The 17,315-nt window shown below is 34.5% G+C and overlaps 1 protein-coding gene across 7 annotated transcripts in view; it reads left to right on the top strand.

The window, feature by feature from the left end:
- Positions 1-17,315, top strand: part of ERBIN (erbb2 interacting protein) — a 128,591-nt gene that overhangs the window by 35,253 nt on the left and 76,023 nt on the right. For all 7 annotated transcript variants that reach the window (XM_077773578.1, XM_077773577.1, XM_077773575.1 and 4 more), the window contains exons 2-4: positions 5,670-5,717; positions 10,510-10,707; positions 14,087-14,204. In XM_077773578.1, the coding sequence (XP_077629704.1) occupies positions 10,519-10,707; positions 14,087-14,204 (307 nt within the window). In that variant the 5' untranslated portion in view covers positions 5,670-5,717; positions 10,510-10,518. The remainder of the gene's footprint in view (positions 1-5,669; positions 5,718-10,509; positions 10,708-14,086; positions 14,205-17,315) is intronic.

The following is a 17,315-nucleotide window of genomic DNA, read 5'->3' as shown; positions in this document are numbered from 1 at the left end:
AATAATTGAATGGGTTCTTTTTTTTTTTTTTTTTTTTGAGGGATCTTCACACTGTTTTCTATAGTAGCTGCACCCATTTACATTCTCATTAAACATACAGATGGATTCCCTTTTCTCCAAATCCTTACTAATACTTATTATTTCTTGTCTTTTTTATATTAGCCATACTAAAAGGCAAGAAGTGGTAATTTTGTTATTTACAAATCATTTCTCTGATGATTAGTGATACTGAACATCTTCTTGTATATTCGTTGCCCATTTGTATGGGGTTTTTTTTTGTTTTTTTGAAAAGCATTTGTTCAGACCTTCTATCCATTTTTTATTAGCCTCTTGTCAGATAAATGACTTGCAAATATTTTCTTCCAGTTTGTAGGTTACCTTTTCCTTCTATTCATGGTTTCTTTTGTTGTGCCAGAGGCTTTTTAGTATGATGTAGTCCTACTTATGTTTGCTTTTGTTGCTTTTGGTGTCAGATTAAAAAAATCATCACCAAGTCAAGAAGCTTACCGACCCGTTTTCTTCTAGGAGTTTTATGGTTTCAGGTCTTATGTTCAAGTCTTTGATCCATTTTGAGATAATTTTTGTGTTTGATGTAAGATAGTGGTCAAGTTTCATTCTTTTGCATGTGACTGTCCAGTTTTTTTCCCCACTTCTCATTTATTGAAGGGTGTTCTTTACGCATTGTGTGTTCTTGGCTCCTTTGTCATAAATTAATTGACCGTATATGAATGGATTTTTTGAGTGTTCTGCTCTGTTCCATTGATCTCTCTATTTTTATGGCATTATATTATTTTAGTAACTGTAGCTCTGTAGCTTTGTAATATAGTTTGAAATCACAAATATAATCCTGCTAGTTTTGTTCTTTTACAAAATTGCTTTGGCTCTTTGGAGTTTTTTTGCTTGTTTTCTTGTTTTGTGTGGTACCAAACAAACTTTAGAGTTATTCTAATTTTTTGGAAAATGCCATTGAGATTTTGATAGGGATTGCATCGAATCTTTAGATTGCTTTGGGTAGTATGGACATTTTATCCATATTGATTCTTCTAGTTTATGAATATGGAAGAGCTTTTCATTTATTTGTGTCTTTAATTCTTTCATTAATGTTTTAGAATTTTCAGTATTCAGATCTTTCACTTCATTAACTTTATTCCTAGGTATTTTATTCTTAGATACAATTGTAAATGAGATTGTTGTCTTTATTTTTCTTTCTGAAAATTTGTTATTAGAAATTCAACTGTTTTTTGTATCCTGCAACTTTACTGAATTTACTTAATTAGATTTAACAGTTTTTTGATGGAGTCTTTAGGGCTTTCTGTATATACCATTAAGTCATCTGCAAATAGTGACAGTTTTACTTTTTCCTTTCCAATTTGGATGCCTTTTATTTCTTTTTCTTGCCTGATGGCTCTAGCTAGGACTAGATAGCTTCACTGGTGAATTCTACCAAATATTTAAAGAATAATTCATACCTATCTTTTTCGAACTCTTCCAGAGTCTATAAGGGGAGAGAAGTACTACAAACTTATTTTATGAGGCCTTTATTACCTTGATACTAAAACCAGACAAAGATGCCAAAAGAAAAGAAAATTACATGGCAATATCCCTGATGAACATAGATGCAAAAATCCCCAACAAAATGTTAGTAAACTGAATTCAACAATACATTAAAACGATCATACACCATGATCAAGTGACGTTTATTCCAGGGAAGCAGAGATGGGTCAGTGTCCTTAAATCAGTCAGTGTGATATATTACATTAACGAAATAAAGGGTAAAAGTCATAATGACCATCTCAATAAATGTGGAAAAAACATTTGACAAAAATTCAACAGTCAGATACGGTAAAATTTCTCGACAAAGTGGGTATAAAAAGAACATACCTCAATATAATAAAGGCCATTTATGATAAGTCCATTGCTAACATTCTACTCAGTGGTGAAAAACGGAAAGCTTTTCTTCTAAGATCAGGAACAATACAAGGACCCCACGTTTGCCACTTTTATTCACCATAGTATTTGATTTTATATCTTCATTGCTATTGGTTACATTCATGTATATAGTTTCCAAATTAAAGGATGTATTTCATTAAGTAATATGTAGGAATGTAAGAACTGAAGTTTTTGCAAATGTGAAACTCTTTAGTAACTTTTATGTGTATGCCTACTACTACTACGTATGTAAGGTTTTTTAAAAACATGTTTAGGTTAACTTCATTTGATACGAAAGTTGGATTAGTAGTGCTGATATTGAAGAAACTTTCTTCATTTCTTGCTGTATATGTTGTAGGCATAGCACATTTTATACATTTAGTTATTGAATTTTTTCCTTCAGTATCAAATGGTCTTAATAGCATTTATAATTTTTTTCATTGCATAGGTTTCTTACCTTTCTATTTTTATTATTTTTTCCTTACCATTTTCTTTTTCTTTTTTAAAAATGTTTTATTTATTTCTGAGAGAGAGAGATAGAGAGGCAGCATGAACAGGAGAGGGTCAGAGAGAGAGGGAGACACAGAATCAGAAGCAGGCTCCAGGCTCTGAGCTAAGTGTCAGCACAGAGCCCGACGAAGGGCTCGAACCCATGAACCATGAATTCATGACCTGAGCCGAAGTTGAACACTTAACCGACTGAGCTACCCAAGCACCTAGTCTTATCACCATTTTCATTGTTTACTATTCATGTATTTACCCATAATGGATTAGTAGTGTCCTTTATAAAATGCCTCAGTACTAAGGACAGGCATACCAAATATAAATTAGCAAACCACTGTGATAGCCATGATTAAACTAAAATAATCTTATACAACCACTAAGTGTCAACTAATAGCTGTGGGCATGTCTGAGGAACCTTTGTTGTACATTTTAACTTTGGAATTCATTTAGGAAGATTAGTCCAACATTAAAATTTCTCTCAAATCTAGTCAGATATATTGTGTGATCTCTTTAAATCAATAGGAAAATATAATGTACTGTTTTTTTTTAAACTTTTATGTTGACTTTACTTTTTAGTTGTTATAGTAATACCCATACTAAGAGTTTGTGAAAATAATAGCAGAGAATGGAGTTGGTGGTTTGAGCAAAGATGAAATAAGATTGACTATGTGTTTATAATTGTTGAGAATGTTGGACAAAAAGAAGTACATCAGCACTTTAAAATAAAGAATATTAAGTTTTATATATCATCTCCAAAATAAGAATCTCTTGAAAGAAGTTAAAATAATCTATATTTTTGAAAAATACCTGATGTGTGTTTTATTTGGCTAGTTACACCATTGCACCCAAGGCCTGGTTTTTTTTTTTTTTTTTGTCTGGTTTTCCTCACACACAGTTTTTTTTAATTGGTGGGAGCTCTTGCTAGGACAGTTTATGAATTGTTGCCCAAATCTTTTAATAGAAATTTAACAGTGGGCTCTTAAAAAGAAGCTGCCTGAGTGGCTCAGTCAGTTAAGTGTCCATCTCTTGATTTCAGCTCAGGTCATGATCTCACCGTTTGGGAGATGGAACCCCTATGTCAATCTCTGAGCTGATAATGCAGAGCCTGCTTGAGAGTCTCTCTCCCACTCTAGCTGCTCATCACTCCCCATCCCCCATCTCCCCCCCCCTTTTTCTCCCTCTCTCTTAAAATAAACATTTTTAAAAATTTTACCAATGGACTCTTCTAACTAGATTATTCCTATCTGCTTACAAATCAGCTGTTGTGACTCTTGATTTCATATTCTACTCTCCCAACTGTTCTATTTTTCTAATGCCCTTTTAGCCAAACTACCCAAATTATCTGTAGTTACTATCAGGTTATCCTCTTTTTTCTTGAATCACTCCAAACATTGTTTTGTTTCTACCACTTCACAATAAATGATCCTGTCAAGATAATCAGTGACCAATGACCTAGTTTAATACACAGTGACAGGGTTTAAAGAAATTTTTTTTTAATGTTTAATTTATTTCCGAGAGAGAGAGAGAGAAATCAGGAGGGTCAGAGAGAGAGGGAGACATAGAATTTGAAGCAGGCTCCAGGCTCTGAGGTGTCAGCACAGAGCCCGATGCGGGGCTCGAACCCGCGAACTGTGAAATCATGAACTGAGCCGAAGTTGGACGTTTAACTGACTGAGCCACCCAGTCACCTGGGGTGACACTTTTAAAATTTTGATTAACATAGTTGATAATTTTTTCCACCCTGAAACATTTTTTTCACTTGGCTTTTAGGATATCACTTTAAATCACTGACTGCCTCTCTTGAGTGTCTTTTGCTTTTTCTATCTCTTCTTTCTGATCTCTTATTTTCATAATATCTCAGAACTTAATCATGGACCTATTCTCTTTTCTGTCTGTGCTCATGCTCTTGATGCTTTCATCTAAATTCATTGCCTTAAATATCATCTGTAGGCAGATGACTTCCAAATTTATATCTTCATTTTGGATCTGTCCCCACGTCTCTAAATGCCCATATTCAGCTGCCTACTAAGGATCCCACTAGGACATCTTTCAAGGTATTTTAAACTAACATTTCTAAACAGAGATCTTCTGTATGCTGTCCCAAAACTGCTCTTCCATATAACCTTATTCTGTGTAAGCTTATTGGCAATTCCGTTCTCTCAGACTATCACATATGTAGGAGTATGTTGAATGACAAATTTAGTGACCATCTTTGCTTGCTGTACACAAAGATATTTTTTGTAGTGTGTCTTACAAAGAGAATTTGTGGAGAAGGTTAAACAACTCAGTAGTGCTAAACCATTTAGCATGGCTGAAAATAGCCCAATAAATTTATGGTAACTGAAATTTTGAAACACAAATTTATTAATATTACCAAATTTTTAATAAAAAGGTTATGATGTGTTACTTTTTATTAATGTTACTCTTTCAGGTTCAGGCTGTTTCACTTTGTAGTGTATTGGCTATACATACAGAAAACTTCGCAATGGCTTAAGTAAATGGAGGATTTAGTTTTCTAACATATCAAGAAATTAAGAAGTAGGCAGTAGTTAACATTGGTCCAGCTTGTTTTCTCTTTCTACCTTGTCAGGCTTATTAGTTGGTTTCTCACGCTTGTTGACTTATGGTCATAGTATTGTTGCAGCAGTATACATTTTTACATCTGTCGCTGGATACGGAAAACAAATGTCTGCCCATAACCAACCTCATTCTGTCCCCAAAGCAGACTTCATATGTCACTGATTTCAACTGTATCATCTGATCGCTTTTCAACCTTTTTGGAAGTCTCAATTGTGGATACTTAGCTGGGTCCATTACCACTCTGAATAAAGTAAAGTTTCTGGAAAGGAAGGAGTAGAATCTGATTAGCAATTAGCATTGTATGCCTCACAGAACAATCAGAAACGACTAAATTTAAATATAATTGGTGATTAGAATTTATTTGCTTGAAAAAATTTATTTCTCAGTAGGTTCAAATAAGTGGGATTTTAAGGGTAGATAGGCATTTGTTATTTAATATAGATAAAGTCTCACCGTAGTTGACAAATGTATTAAAAACCAGTGATTGGTTAAGAAGCTAGCTTTGTATTTAGAAGATAGCAAATATGTGTGTTTACACTGGTGAATTTTTGATAATTTTAATTTACGTTTTGAGGCAAATTAGAAGAGATGATCCTTAAAATTGTAAAGATCCTTTTTTTATTGTTAATTTTGCTTCTTTCTTTTGGTTTCCATAGAATGTTGGCTCAATTAAGAAACATCAGGGAGAGAACTTCAACCCAGTGGTAAGTAGCTTTAATTTTTTGTGTTAGTCTTATTCTTTTGTTTACCTTATTATTATGACTTTTTTTTTGGTTGGCTTCTCTTTCTACATCTGATTAGAATATTTTTTTATGTGTCCCATGTTAAGTCTGGTTTATAAAGTGGCTCTTACTTATCATTACATTAAAATTCTAATGAACATTCCCCATGTTGACCACTTCCTTTTCAACCTGACCAGGCTTTCTTTCTTTGGTTTACTTTCTAATAGTATGGTGTAAAGGAGGATCTCTTTGGTTCTTACTATTCATTTCTTTCTTTCATATGGTATTTTACTCCTATGCCTTCAATAATGAAGGTCCCCTTCCTTTCTTAACAATCAGCAGTTTTAGTCTGCTAAATTAGGGTCCATTTTTGTATTGGCTTGAGGCCCACTGAATATAATCTGAGGTCTGGACTGCTTTCTTCATAGCCTCAGTCCACAAGAGATTTTTACTTGAGATGTCAACTTTTTCCTAAAACATCTAATCTCCTTTTTTTTAATACAGTTTTTAAAAATTTATTAATTTTGAGAGAGGCAGAGATAGCTTGAATGGGGCAGTGGCAGAGAGAGACAACTTCAAGCAGGCTCTGTGCTGCTAACGTGGGGCTCAAACTCACTGAGATTGTGACCTGAGTGGAAACCAAGAGTCGGATGCTTAACCTACTGAGCCACTCAGGTGCCCCTAATCTTCCTTTTCTGAATTCATTTTCTGTTCTGAGATACTTTATAATTTCTGACTGTCTGCAGCATGATCTATGGTCAGCACTACAGAAGAACCTTGGAGGTTTCATTAACCTTTACTCTAGGCGTACCTGAGTGGCGCTTTTGGTTGAACGTCAGACTCTTGGTTTTGACTCAGGTCAATGTCTGTGGGTGGTGAGATTGAGCCCCACTTTGGGCTCAGTGCTGCATGTGGAGCCTGCTTGGGATTCTTTCTCTCCCTCTTTTTGCCCCTCCCCAGCTTATGCATACATGCTGGTGCTCTCTCTTTCTCTCTCTCTCTCTCTCAAAACAAATAAACATTAAAAAAAACACAATTACTCTGCCTTGTAAATTACTGATGCTTCAAGTGTGCTGCACACAATAACATCTAAAATACGCTCTTTTATGTTACATATATTTGGTAGTCAGCATTTCATGCCCAATTATAGTCCCAAATCCATTATGATTTCTGGGATTTATAGGCCATATTTTTCAAGGTTTGGGGTACTATCATGTTATATAAATAAAATCATACAGTATTTATAATATGATGAACCAGAACAATAGTTTCAGACATTGAACCAACATTGCCCCATCAAACTTTCTGCACTGATAGAAATGTTCTCAGTCTTTTTTTTATTGAGTATAGTATCCACTAGCCACATGTGGCTCTTGAGCTTTTTAAAATGTGTTTAATGTGACAGATAGAATAGAATTTTAATTTTATTTGATTTAACTTGAATTTTAAGGTTAATGATCATGTGTCCAGTGGCTGCCATATTGGAAAGAGCAGATTGAATTCCTCATTGTTCTTAAGTGGCCTCTTAAGTCATTATCAGTCGAAGTCTTAGAATCTTTGAAGGAAGAAATTTCATGATCATTTTTGGGATCTCATAAACACAAGTATAAGCTAAATTCCCCTTTAACAATGAAATTCTTATTAGATCAATAAAACTGCTTATTCCTGACAGTAAAACACACCTTCATATCAACGTAGACTATTAAGCATTCAATAAACTTTTCTGGATATTTCTTTGATAAAGTTTTTTTGTTTTTATTGAAGTATAATGGACATGTAACATTATATTAGTTTCAAGTGTACAACATGATTCATTATATATACATATTGCTAAATGCCCACCACAATAAATCTAATTAATTAACACCCGTTACCGTACATAGTTAGAAATTTTTTTTTCTTGGGGCGCCTGGGTGGCTCAGTCGGTTGGGCATCCAACTTCAGCTCAAGCCATGATCTCAGAGTTTGTCGGTTCGAGCCCTGCATCGGGCTCTGTGCTGACAGCTCACTCAGAGCCTGGAGCCTCTTTCGAATTCTGTGTCTCCCTCTATCTCGGACCCTCCCATGCTCATGCTTTCTCTCTCTCCCAGAAATAAATAAAAACATTAAAAAAAAAAAAAAAGAATTTTTTTTCTTATGATGAGAAATTTTTTAGAAGTTTTTTTTAAGTTTATTATTTCTGTGAGAGAGAGAGAGAGAGAGAGAGGGTGAGAGAGAGAGAGAGAGGGAGAGAACGAACCACAAGCAGGGTGGTGCCGAGAGAGAAGGAGCCACAGCAATCGAAGCAGACTCTGAGCTGTCAGCACAGAGCCCAACCTGGGGCTCTACCCCACAGTGAGTTCATGACCTAAACTAAAGTCAGATGTCTAACCGACTGTGCCACCCAGGTACCCCTTGATGAGAACTTTAAGATCTACTCTCTGAGCAGTTTCAAATACGCAGTACAGTATTATTATTATAGTCACCATCCTGTATATTTCCATGAGACAAAGATTTTACTTTGGACCTTTTATGTTTAACACCATAGTGTAGGAGAGGAACAATTTTTCCTTGACCCTTTTAGGGTCTTTGATTCAGAGTCTGAAAAGTAAACTTACAAAGACGAATTAACAGGAGAAAGCATGCAGATTTATTTAATGTAAGTTTAAAAAAATTTTTTAAATGTTTATTATATTTTTGAGAGAGAAAGAACGAGGGGGGAGGGTCAGAGAGAGAGAGAAAGAGAGGGAGACACAGAATCCAAAACAGGCTCCAGGCTTCAAGCTGTCAGAACAGCCTGACGCAGGGCTTGACCTCACATGTCGAGATCATGACCTGAGCTGAAGTCAGGTGCTTAACTGACTGAGCCACTCAGGTGCCCCTATTTCATGCAAGTTTTCAGTGGCACAGGAGCCTTCATAAGGAGTAAGGACCTAAAGAAACCATTAAAACTTCTTATTTTTATGCTACATTTCATGAAGACTGTAGAGTTCTGTAGAAGTATAAGACAAAGTATGAGCTAAGTGTAAATGGGGGGGGGAGTTTAGTAAAGCCTGTTTTAAAATTTTTCTCCATTCTTCAGAGATTGGGCTGCTATATTCCTCTAGGTATAAGGAAGGCACCTGTCACATGAAGATTTTATAATCTGTTTCAGGGGAGAAGTGTAGGGGGAGGCCAGCATGACCTTCCTGCTTCTGCTGTTTTCTAGACTCTTTCAGTTTAAAATAGTCAATATGGGTCAAGGTGCCATACCTTGGAGTGTTGTGTTCTGAACCACATCAGTATTTTGTTTTTGTAAAGTATAAAGGAGAAGTGCTAGTAAAGTCCTATCGATATTTAAATATTTTGAGAAGCTGAGTTCAAGTATATCATTATATACTGAAAGCATTCTAATGATAAGAGGACAGAATCAGTTTTTTTGGTGGAAAAGTAAGGATAATAGTACATGTATAGCAGGAAGAAATGAGAATATACATATATTTTATCTAAAGAACTTAGCAAGTGCCTGGCACATAAATTGACTAAGAATAGTCATTTTTTTTTTTTTTACAAATAGTTTATTGTCAAATTAGTTTCCACATAACACTCAGTGCTCATCCCCACAAGTGTCCTCCTCCATGCCCATCCCCCCCTCCCCCCCAAGAATAGTCATATTTTTTAAAAGATCTCAGGGGAGTGCTTACTGTTGTTAAACACTTTAAGAATTGCATGTAATTTGAAATAGACCGTTAGGAGCCATCCCTTGCTGAGCCATAACAATTTTGTAATACCAGTCCTGTCTTTATTTTAAAAAAGTCATTTTGTTCATAAACAGATTATTTTTCAGTGGTTTTAATTAAAATGTTTAATTGGATTACTGATTTTTTGGGTGCCTTCTTACAATTTGTGCTTGAGATAATTTGCTTCACTGGCTTCAACCTAGTCTTGACCCTTGTTGGAAGTAATCTATTACTCTAATAGTCATCTGTTTAAAGCAAGAATTTATCATTTTACAGAAAATTGATTACTGATTGGCAGTCATTCTTATTTATTGAAGTAGGTTTTCTTTGGTAATATAATCTTAGACTAGTTGGAATTAACCTATGTGTACACATTGTATTTTTAATAAAAATTAGCCTGAAAATTTTTCACTAATTGGGAATTAAACCTTTCCCCGATTTAGTTTGAAACAGTGAAATTGGTGTACATTGTAATAAAGCAAGTGTATTCTCTGACGTGTAACCTTACATAGATATGATTTATAAGTTCTTTAGAAAAAAATAAAAGACCAATATTTAATTGGAATAAAATAAACTTGGCATGTATTGGAATTTTGATGTGGAAGAGTCTTGATAAGTTAAAAGGGTGATTGATTCTGATGGCTCTGTTAGGAAAACTTCAAAAATACCTTTGCATTCTACTTCCTACTCAAAACTGCATACAGACAAATTCTTAATTTTAAAAAAATAGCTCTTAAGCAGAAATTAAAGAAATCTTTTTGTTTTATTAGGGTTTTTAAAGTTGAGAATAAGCGAGACTGGTAAAATATGGTTCTTACAGAAGCATATAAATGGCTGCTTAACAGGTCATTTTTTTTAAAGTATGGAAGTACTTGAATTCATTTGAAATTTAATACATAAATGTATATAAATTTAGATAGTAAAACAATGTTAAGTATGTTCCATTGGATATGTGTAAAGGAGAAGGTATTTATCTTTGATATATAAACTGTGGTGAATAAATTAGAATTATTTGTTTGGAAAAATTATTGCTTGTGATATGTATAACTAAATTTCTTTTTATTTGACTATTGCAGTGTCTAAAAATGACTACAAAACGAAGTTTGTTTGTGCGGTTGGTACCATGTCGGTGTCTACGAGGGGAAGAGGAGACCGTAACAACCCTTGATTATTCTCATTGCAGTTTGGAACAGGTTCCCAAAGAAATTTTTACTTTTGAGAAAACTTTGGAGGAGCTCTATTTAGATGCTAATCAGATTGAAGAACTTCCAAAGGTATGTTAATACTATCTTTTAAGATTTGCCTTTGGTTATTGTTATGCATAGAATATGATGCCACCAGTGTTACCATAATGCTGCCAATATACATGTGTTTCTATTGTTTTCCTTCTTTTTTTTTAAAATATTAGAGTATGCAACACAATTCACAATTTTGTAAAATAAAATTTTAACCTTTGTGTCTTTAAGCCAGTTGCTTGAATATTTAAGCAAATAATTAAAATTTTATGTTTAATTTCAGTTTTTTAAGCCACTGAGATAGGTAAGACTGTAGCTTCAGCAGCCAATAGATTTAGTTCGACAAATCATTAAAATTAATGTTTTCTTTCTGTAGTTTTCGTAAGACATTGGTCTATATTATTGTGATTGAGAATAAATTGTCCTTTTAGTTGTCACATACTATGTGATTAAACAGTTTTTTAGAGGTATTATTCTTTTTGACCCATTTCAGTTTGGGAAGGTTTTGGAGGACTTAACTTTTTTTTTTTTTTTTTAAGTTTATTCATTTATTTTGAGAGAGGGGGAATGTGAATAGAGGAAAGGCAGAGAGAGAGAATCGCAAACAGGCTCTACACTGTCAACACATGCCCAGTCTCACAAACTGAGATCATTATCTGAGCTGAAATAAAGAGAAGAAAGGAAAGGAAAAATAAGACAAAGACAGACTAGGAAGCAAAGCATAAGAGATTCTTAAATACAGAGAACAAACTGAGGGTTGCTGGCATGCTGTTGGGCTGGGGCATGGGCTAAATGGGTGAAGGCATTAAGGAAGAGGCTTACTGGGATGAGCACTGGGGGTTGTATGTAAGTGATGAATCACTAAATTCTACTCCAGAAACCATTGTCACATTCTATGTTAACTAACTTGGATTTAAATTAAAAAAAAAAAAAAGAGAGAGAGAGATGCCTAACCATCTGAGCCATCCAGGTGCCCCACGACTTAACTTTTCTGAAATGTAAGAATAACTAGGGGAAGAAAGTTGGTTTGTTGCCATGAAACATCCATCCTCTCACATTATCAAAATTTTTCAGTGGCTACTTGTTTTCCCTTAAATCTTAATCCCTCTTCATTCTCAATTTAAGAAACAAGTTTCTTGTTTATTCTGGAAAAGTTGCAATAGGTTTAATTTAATTGTTAGATTGTTTTACTACCCAAACAGTAGTGTTCATCACAACTGTGTGGAGAGACATTGGTGGTTCAGTAATATGTGTGGCATTTCCAAGAAGCAAACTATGATTTGCACTGGCAGACTTAGAAGTTAAAAATAGAGGACAGCAAATTATAATTTTTATATGAATAGTGAGTAATTATTAGTACAGGTGTGTTTTATGCAATAAATAGGACACATTTCTACCAAAATTATTCATTGTTCACCTGAAATCTGAATTTCATGTGGCAACCGTAACTGAAATCAAGAATAGAAAATAGAGTGTGTTGCATGTGTCCATTGTTGCATGAAATATTTGTGTTAAATGTCTGTGTGCGTATACATATGGATGGCAGTGCTTTGAAAAACACTTTTCTTTCAGTGGCCAGGAGTAAAAATATTTTGAAATATTTTTACTTATAAAGAAATCTTTATAAGTAAAAGGGTTGTCTTATAAAGAAATCTTTATAGGGGCGCCTGGGTGGCTCAGTTGGCTAAGCCTCTGACTTCAGCTCGGGTCATGATCTCATAGATCATGGTTTCGAGCCCCGTGTCAGGCTTTGTGCTGACAGCTCAGCCTGGAGCCTGGTTCAGATTCTGTGTCTCACTGTCTCTCTGTCCCTCCCCCACTCACACTCTGTCTCCCTCTCAAAAATAAATAAACATTAAAAACATTTTTTTTAAAAGAAATCTATATCTGGCTAAGGATAAAATATTAAAGATTGTAGGTTATATGTTTATGAATTATTTCCCTGGGTTGTAATAAGGAGCTTTGTAATTTATTATTTCCTTATATAGTATTCTTTAGAAAATATTTTCTCTTCCTTTTGTTGTTTTGGAGAACTTGAAAGTCTAAGAGTAGTCTCTGTAATAAGTACTAATAGGGTCTCAATCTGAGGATTGAGGGGAAAAGAGAGGCTTGCTGTGAAAGTGCAAATAACTGAATCACTTAGTGTACTTCTTTCCAGTTTTGGAAGAATGCTCTTCCTAAATAGGGCTTGCTCAGTACCATCCTGATAACAGTTTTTTGTTTTTCTAAACACTACTGTTTAAGAACAGTTGTAGAGGGGCGCCTGCGTGGCTTAGTCGGTTAAGCGTCCGACTTTCGCTTGGGTCATGATCGCGGTTCATGGGTTCGAGCCCCGCGTCAGGCTCTGTGCTGACTGCTGGCTCAGAGCCTGGAGCCTGTTTCAATCTGTGACTCCCTCTCTCTCTGACCCTCCCCTGCTCACGCTGTCTCTCTCTCTCCTAGAAATAAACAAAACATTAAAAAAAAAATTTAAGAACAGTTGTAGATTCACAGCACAATTGAGATTTCTCATCTATCTACACTGTCCCTACATATGCATAGCCTCTATCATTGTTCAACATACTCTGTCAGAGTGGTGCTTGCATTAAAATTGACAAACCTATGTTGAAAAATTAGTATCACCCGAAGTCTATCGTTTACAATATGGTTGTACTTTATGGGTTTGGACAAATGTATAATGAAATGTACCCATGATTGTGGTATCATACAGAGTATTTTCATTGCCCTAAAAATTCTCTGTGCTCTATATAGTCCATACAGTTTTTTGGTATGGAACTTAGAAGTGACCTACACTTTTGGTTAAATATATTTTATTTCAAATATTTTGTATTTAAAAAACTATATTGTATTGTAATGCATTTTATTATTTTAGCATAACAGAATATTTGTTCCCTTATTTTTTTGTTTTCTCAAATTAGAACTGTATATTTTGATTCATTTAATTTCTTTTTTTTATAAGAGAGGAACAGAGAGAGGGAGGGAAAGAGAGAATCCCAAGAAGACTCCACGATGTCATCACAGAGCCCAACTCAGGGCTTGATCTCACAATCCATGAGATCATAACCTGAGCTGATATCAAGAGTCAGGTGCTTAACTGAGCCATCCAAACACCTCTATTTTGAGTCATTTTAAATTATTTGTATTTATTTGAATTTAATTTATATATAAACTTTCATTTTGGAATAAAGATTTTGAAATACAAGTTCCAAAGTTTAGGTTATTTAATAGCCACCTAATTTTTACTACTTTAGCCAAGAATACAACCATATAATTATTCTAACTAAGTGCATTTTGCTCAGGGCAGAAGTAGGTATAATTCATTCAATTTTAATTACACTAATAATATTTTATATGTTAATAAATAAAATATTTAAGGAAATTTAAATAATCACAAGCTTTTCTTTCCTTGTTTCAATAGCAACTTTTTAACTGTCAGTCTCTACACAAACTGAGTTTGCCAGACAATGATTTAACAACATTACCAGCATCAATTGCAAATCTCATTAATCTCAGGGAACTGGATGTCAGCAAGAATGGTAAGATTTTTTTTTCCCTCTGACTTAAGTGGGAACATGTTACTTCATTAAGATTTCTATTGTGTTTTAACAAAAATACAAAATTAAAAAGTATTATTGTATTAGCTTCTATATACATTAAACTTATGTATATGATAGTTTAAAGCAATGTGGAGAATAAATGTAAAAATTTTAAATGACCTTTTAATTAAAATGCTATGGATACATGTATATTTATGTATCCTTACGTTTATATATTTATAAATATTCACTTTTGTTTGTAATGATGAGAAACTACTAACAACTGTAATGTCCATTGTTGATTACACTGTTTGATACAGCTGGAATCTAATCTGCTCCATACAGTTTGGTTTAGTATGTTTAGTTTGATATATGCTGAAAACAGTGGGGAAGACACATTCCAGAATGTTAAGTGCTTACCTTGTCTGAGAGAGACAAGTAAATACTTGAAAATTTTAGAATGAGCATGTATTTCTTACATAATTACAAAAACAAATCACAAAATTGTAAATCTTTTTTTTTGTTTTTTGTTTTTAATTTTTTTTTATGTTTTATTTATTCCTGAGAGAGAGATACTATGACCCGGGGAGGGTTAGAGAGAGAGGGAGACACAGAATCTGAAACAGTCTCCAGGCTCTCAGCTAGCTGTCAGCACAGAGCCCAACGTTGGGCTCGAACCCACGAACCGTGAGATCATGACCTGAGCCGAAGTCAGCTGCCCAACCTACTGAGCCACCCAGGTGCCCACAAGACAGTAAATCTTAAATGGTCTGTCAGAAGATGACTTCAACAAATAGTGAATACTAAGTCATATTCAAATAATTCTTTATAACATTTGGAGAAAATCTTTATAAACAAGTCCCCAAGGGGCGCCTAGGTTGCTTAGTCTGTTTAGCCTCCGACTTCAGCTTAGGTCATGATCTCGTGGTCTGTGAGTTATCAATTCCATGTTTTAGGACTCATTATGAAAACCACTTTAGGACTGATTTAAAAGGATCATCCTCTTGTCACAATTAACAGTTGACTTGGAATTAATTCACAATGGTGTCTACCCATTTCCATAAAAATATGCTTTAAAATAAATATATACATTTATTGCATGCCTTCATCTGCTAAGCCCTAATTATCTTAGTAGTTGGCAGTCCATATCAGTAATTGTGTATCTTGTAGGCAAATCATCAAATTTATACTTCTTTGAGAATTAAATCCTTTTTAAGGAAGTGTAATGTGTTCATATTCACTCTAGGTTCAGGTTCAGGTTATAGTGGTTAGTGCTCTACTGGGTTTCAGTTATCAATAGCCAGGAAATTTTAAGTTTAAAAGTTTTAATTTTTAAAATTGTTATTGAATCATTTAACTTTAGGGTTAAAATTTTATTACATGAAAAATCTGTGCTTTTAAATAAAAATTTAGAATTTAATTACCCTTTAGATTCATTTATATCTTGTTTTTCTTCAGTTTATTTAAAAAATTTCATAGAATAAAAGCCTACATAAGAATTGACAAAACACTCATGGTTTCACCCACTGTTAGCATTTTGCCATATTTGTTTTCTTTCTCTTTAAAAATATATATGAATTTAAATATGTTCACGGAAAAGATACATTGTTGCTTATATATAATTTCTCTTTGGTAAACTTATTTAACATTTTGGATTGCAGGCATAAACTTTACCATTAAGTACTGGAAGTAACATTTCGCAAGAACTCAGAAATCCTTACATATAACCACAATACCAGTATCACTTTCAAGAAATTTGACATTACATTTTCCCTCTTGCTTAAAAAATGCCCCTTTTAGCTATTTCCTCCCTCCATCCCCCCACCAAAGTTAAAGATCACATAGCATTCGATTGTGTCTCTTTGATATTTGAAAATCAGGAATAGTTTGCCCATCTTTTTGTGTTTTTCATGACATTGCCATTTTGAAGAGTTCAGGTCAGTTGGTTTTTAATTTGTATGACTTTTTCCATCATGATTATATTTAGGTTAAATAGATTTCCTGAGCTTGAAACTTTTCTTTAAGAGCAGTTTGAAATTATTTCAATTCCTTGTGCTTAGTAGAATGACAGGTATTGTGTGATAAATTTCAAAGTAAATGAATTTAATCCATTGCCTTTGTAGCTCTCCATTTGCTGATAGTTAAGTCAACTCCATAGTATTATAGAATTCTGACATTAGAAGTCGTCAAATGTAACCTTTCATCCCAAAGGGGTATGTTTTCTATTTCTTGATCTTTTTAAATGGGAAATGTTGAGGTATAAGGAAAGAGACCTGAAATAATCTGACTATTACTAATGCAGTTGTAAGCACCTGGAAAAGCCTGGTAAATTGATGCCACTCTTCGTGGTGTGAAAATGTTAGTTGGCTTGGGGCGTCTGGGTGGCTCAGTTGGTTAAGCTTCCAACTTGGGCTCAGGTCATGATCTTATGGTCTGTGCGTTTGAGCCCCATGTTGGGATCTCTGTTGAGAGTTCAGAGCCTAGAGCCTACTTCAATTCTGTCTCNCTCAGTTGGTTAAGCTTCCAACTTGGGCTCAGGTCATGATCTTATGGTCTGTGAGTTTGAGCCCCATGTTGGGATCTCTGTTGAGAGTTCAGAGCCTAGAGCCTGCTTCAATTCTGTCTCTCTCTCTCTCTCTCTCTCTCTGCCCTTCTTCCGCTCATGCTCTGTCTCTCTCTCTCAAAAGTAAATAAACATTAAAAACACTTAAAAAAAAATATTAGTTGGCTCAATAATGAGAATGTTTGCATATACCTCCTAAAAATGCTTTAACCCCAGGTTTATTACTCTGAATTGAAAATGGTGCAGTTATGGCGCTGCAGCATCCTTAAATCAATATTTTAGAGTTTCGTGCAACTTTTTAAAGAATAGTGTGTTTGAGTTATGGGAACCTATTGGACTGTAGACTTTTTCTCTTATTTTGAGAGAAAGAGGGAGGAGCAGAGAGAGAACAAGAGAGAATCCCAAGTAGGCTCCACACTGTCAGTGCAGAGCCTGACATGGGGCTCGATCCCACCAACTGCAAGATCATGACTTGAGCTGAAATGGGATGCTAAACCAGCGGAGCCACCCAGGCACCCCCTTTCCCTCTTTTTTCATCAGTTTCTTGT

Source organism: Crocuta crocuta, unplaced genomic scaffold (assembly GCF_008692635.1).
Source record: "Crocuta crocuta isolate KB4526 unplaced genomic scaffold, BGI_CrCroc_1.0 scaffold383, whole genome shotgun sequence".
In the NCBI taxonomy this organism is placed as follows: domain Eukaryota; kingdom Metazoa; phylum Chordata; class Mammalia; order Carnivora; family Hyaenidae; genus Crocuta; species Crocuta crocuta.
This window is presented reverse-complemented; position numbering and strand designations above follow the sequence as displayed.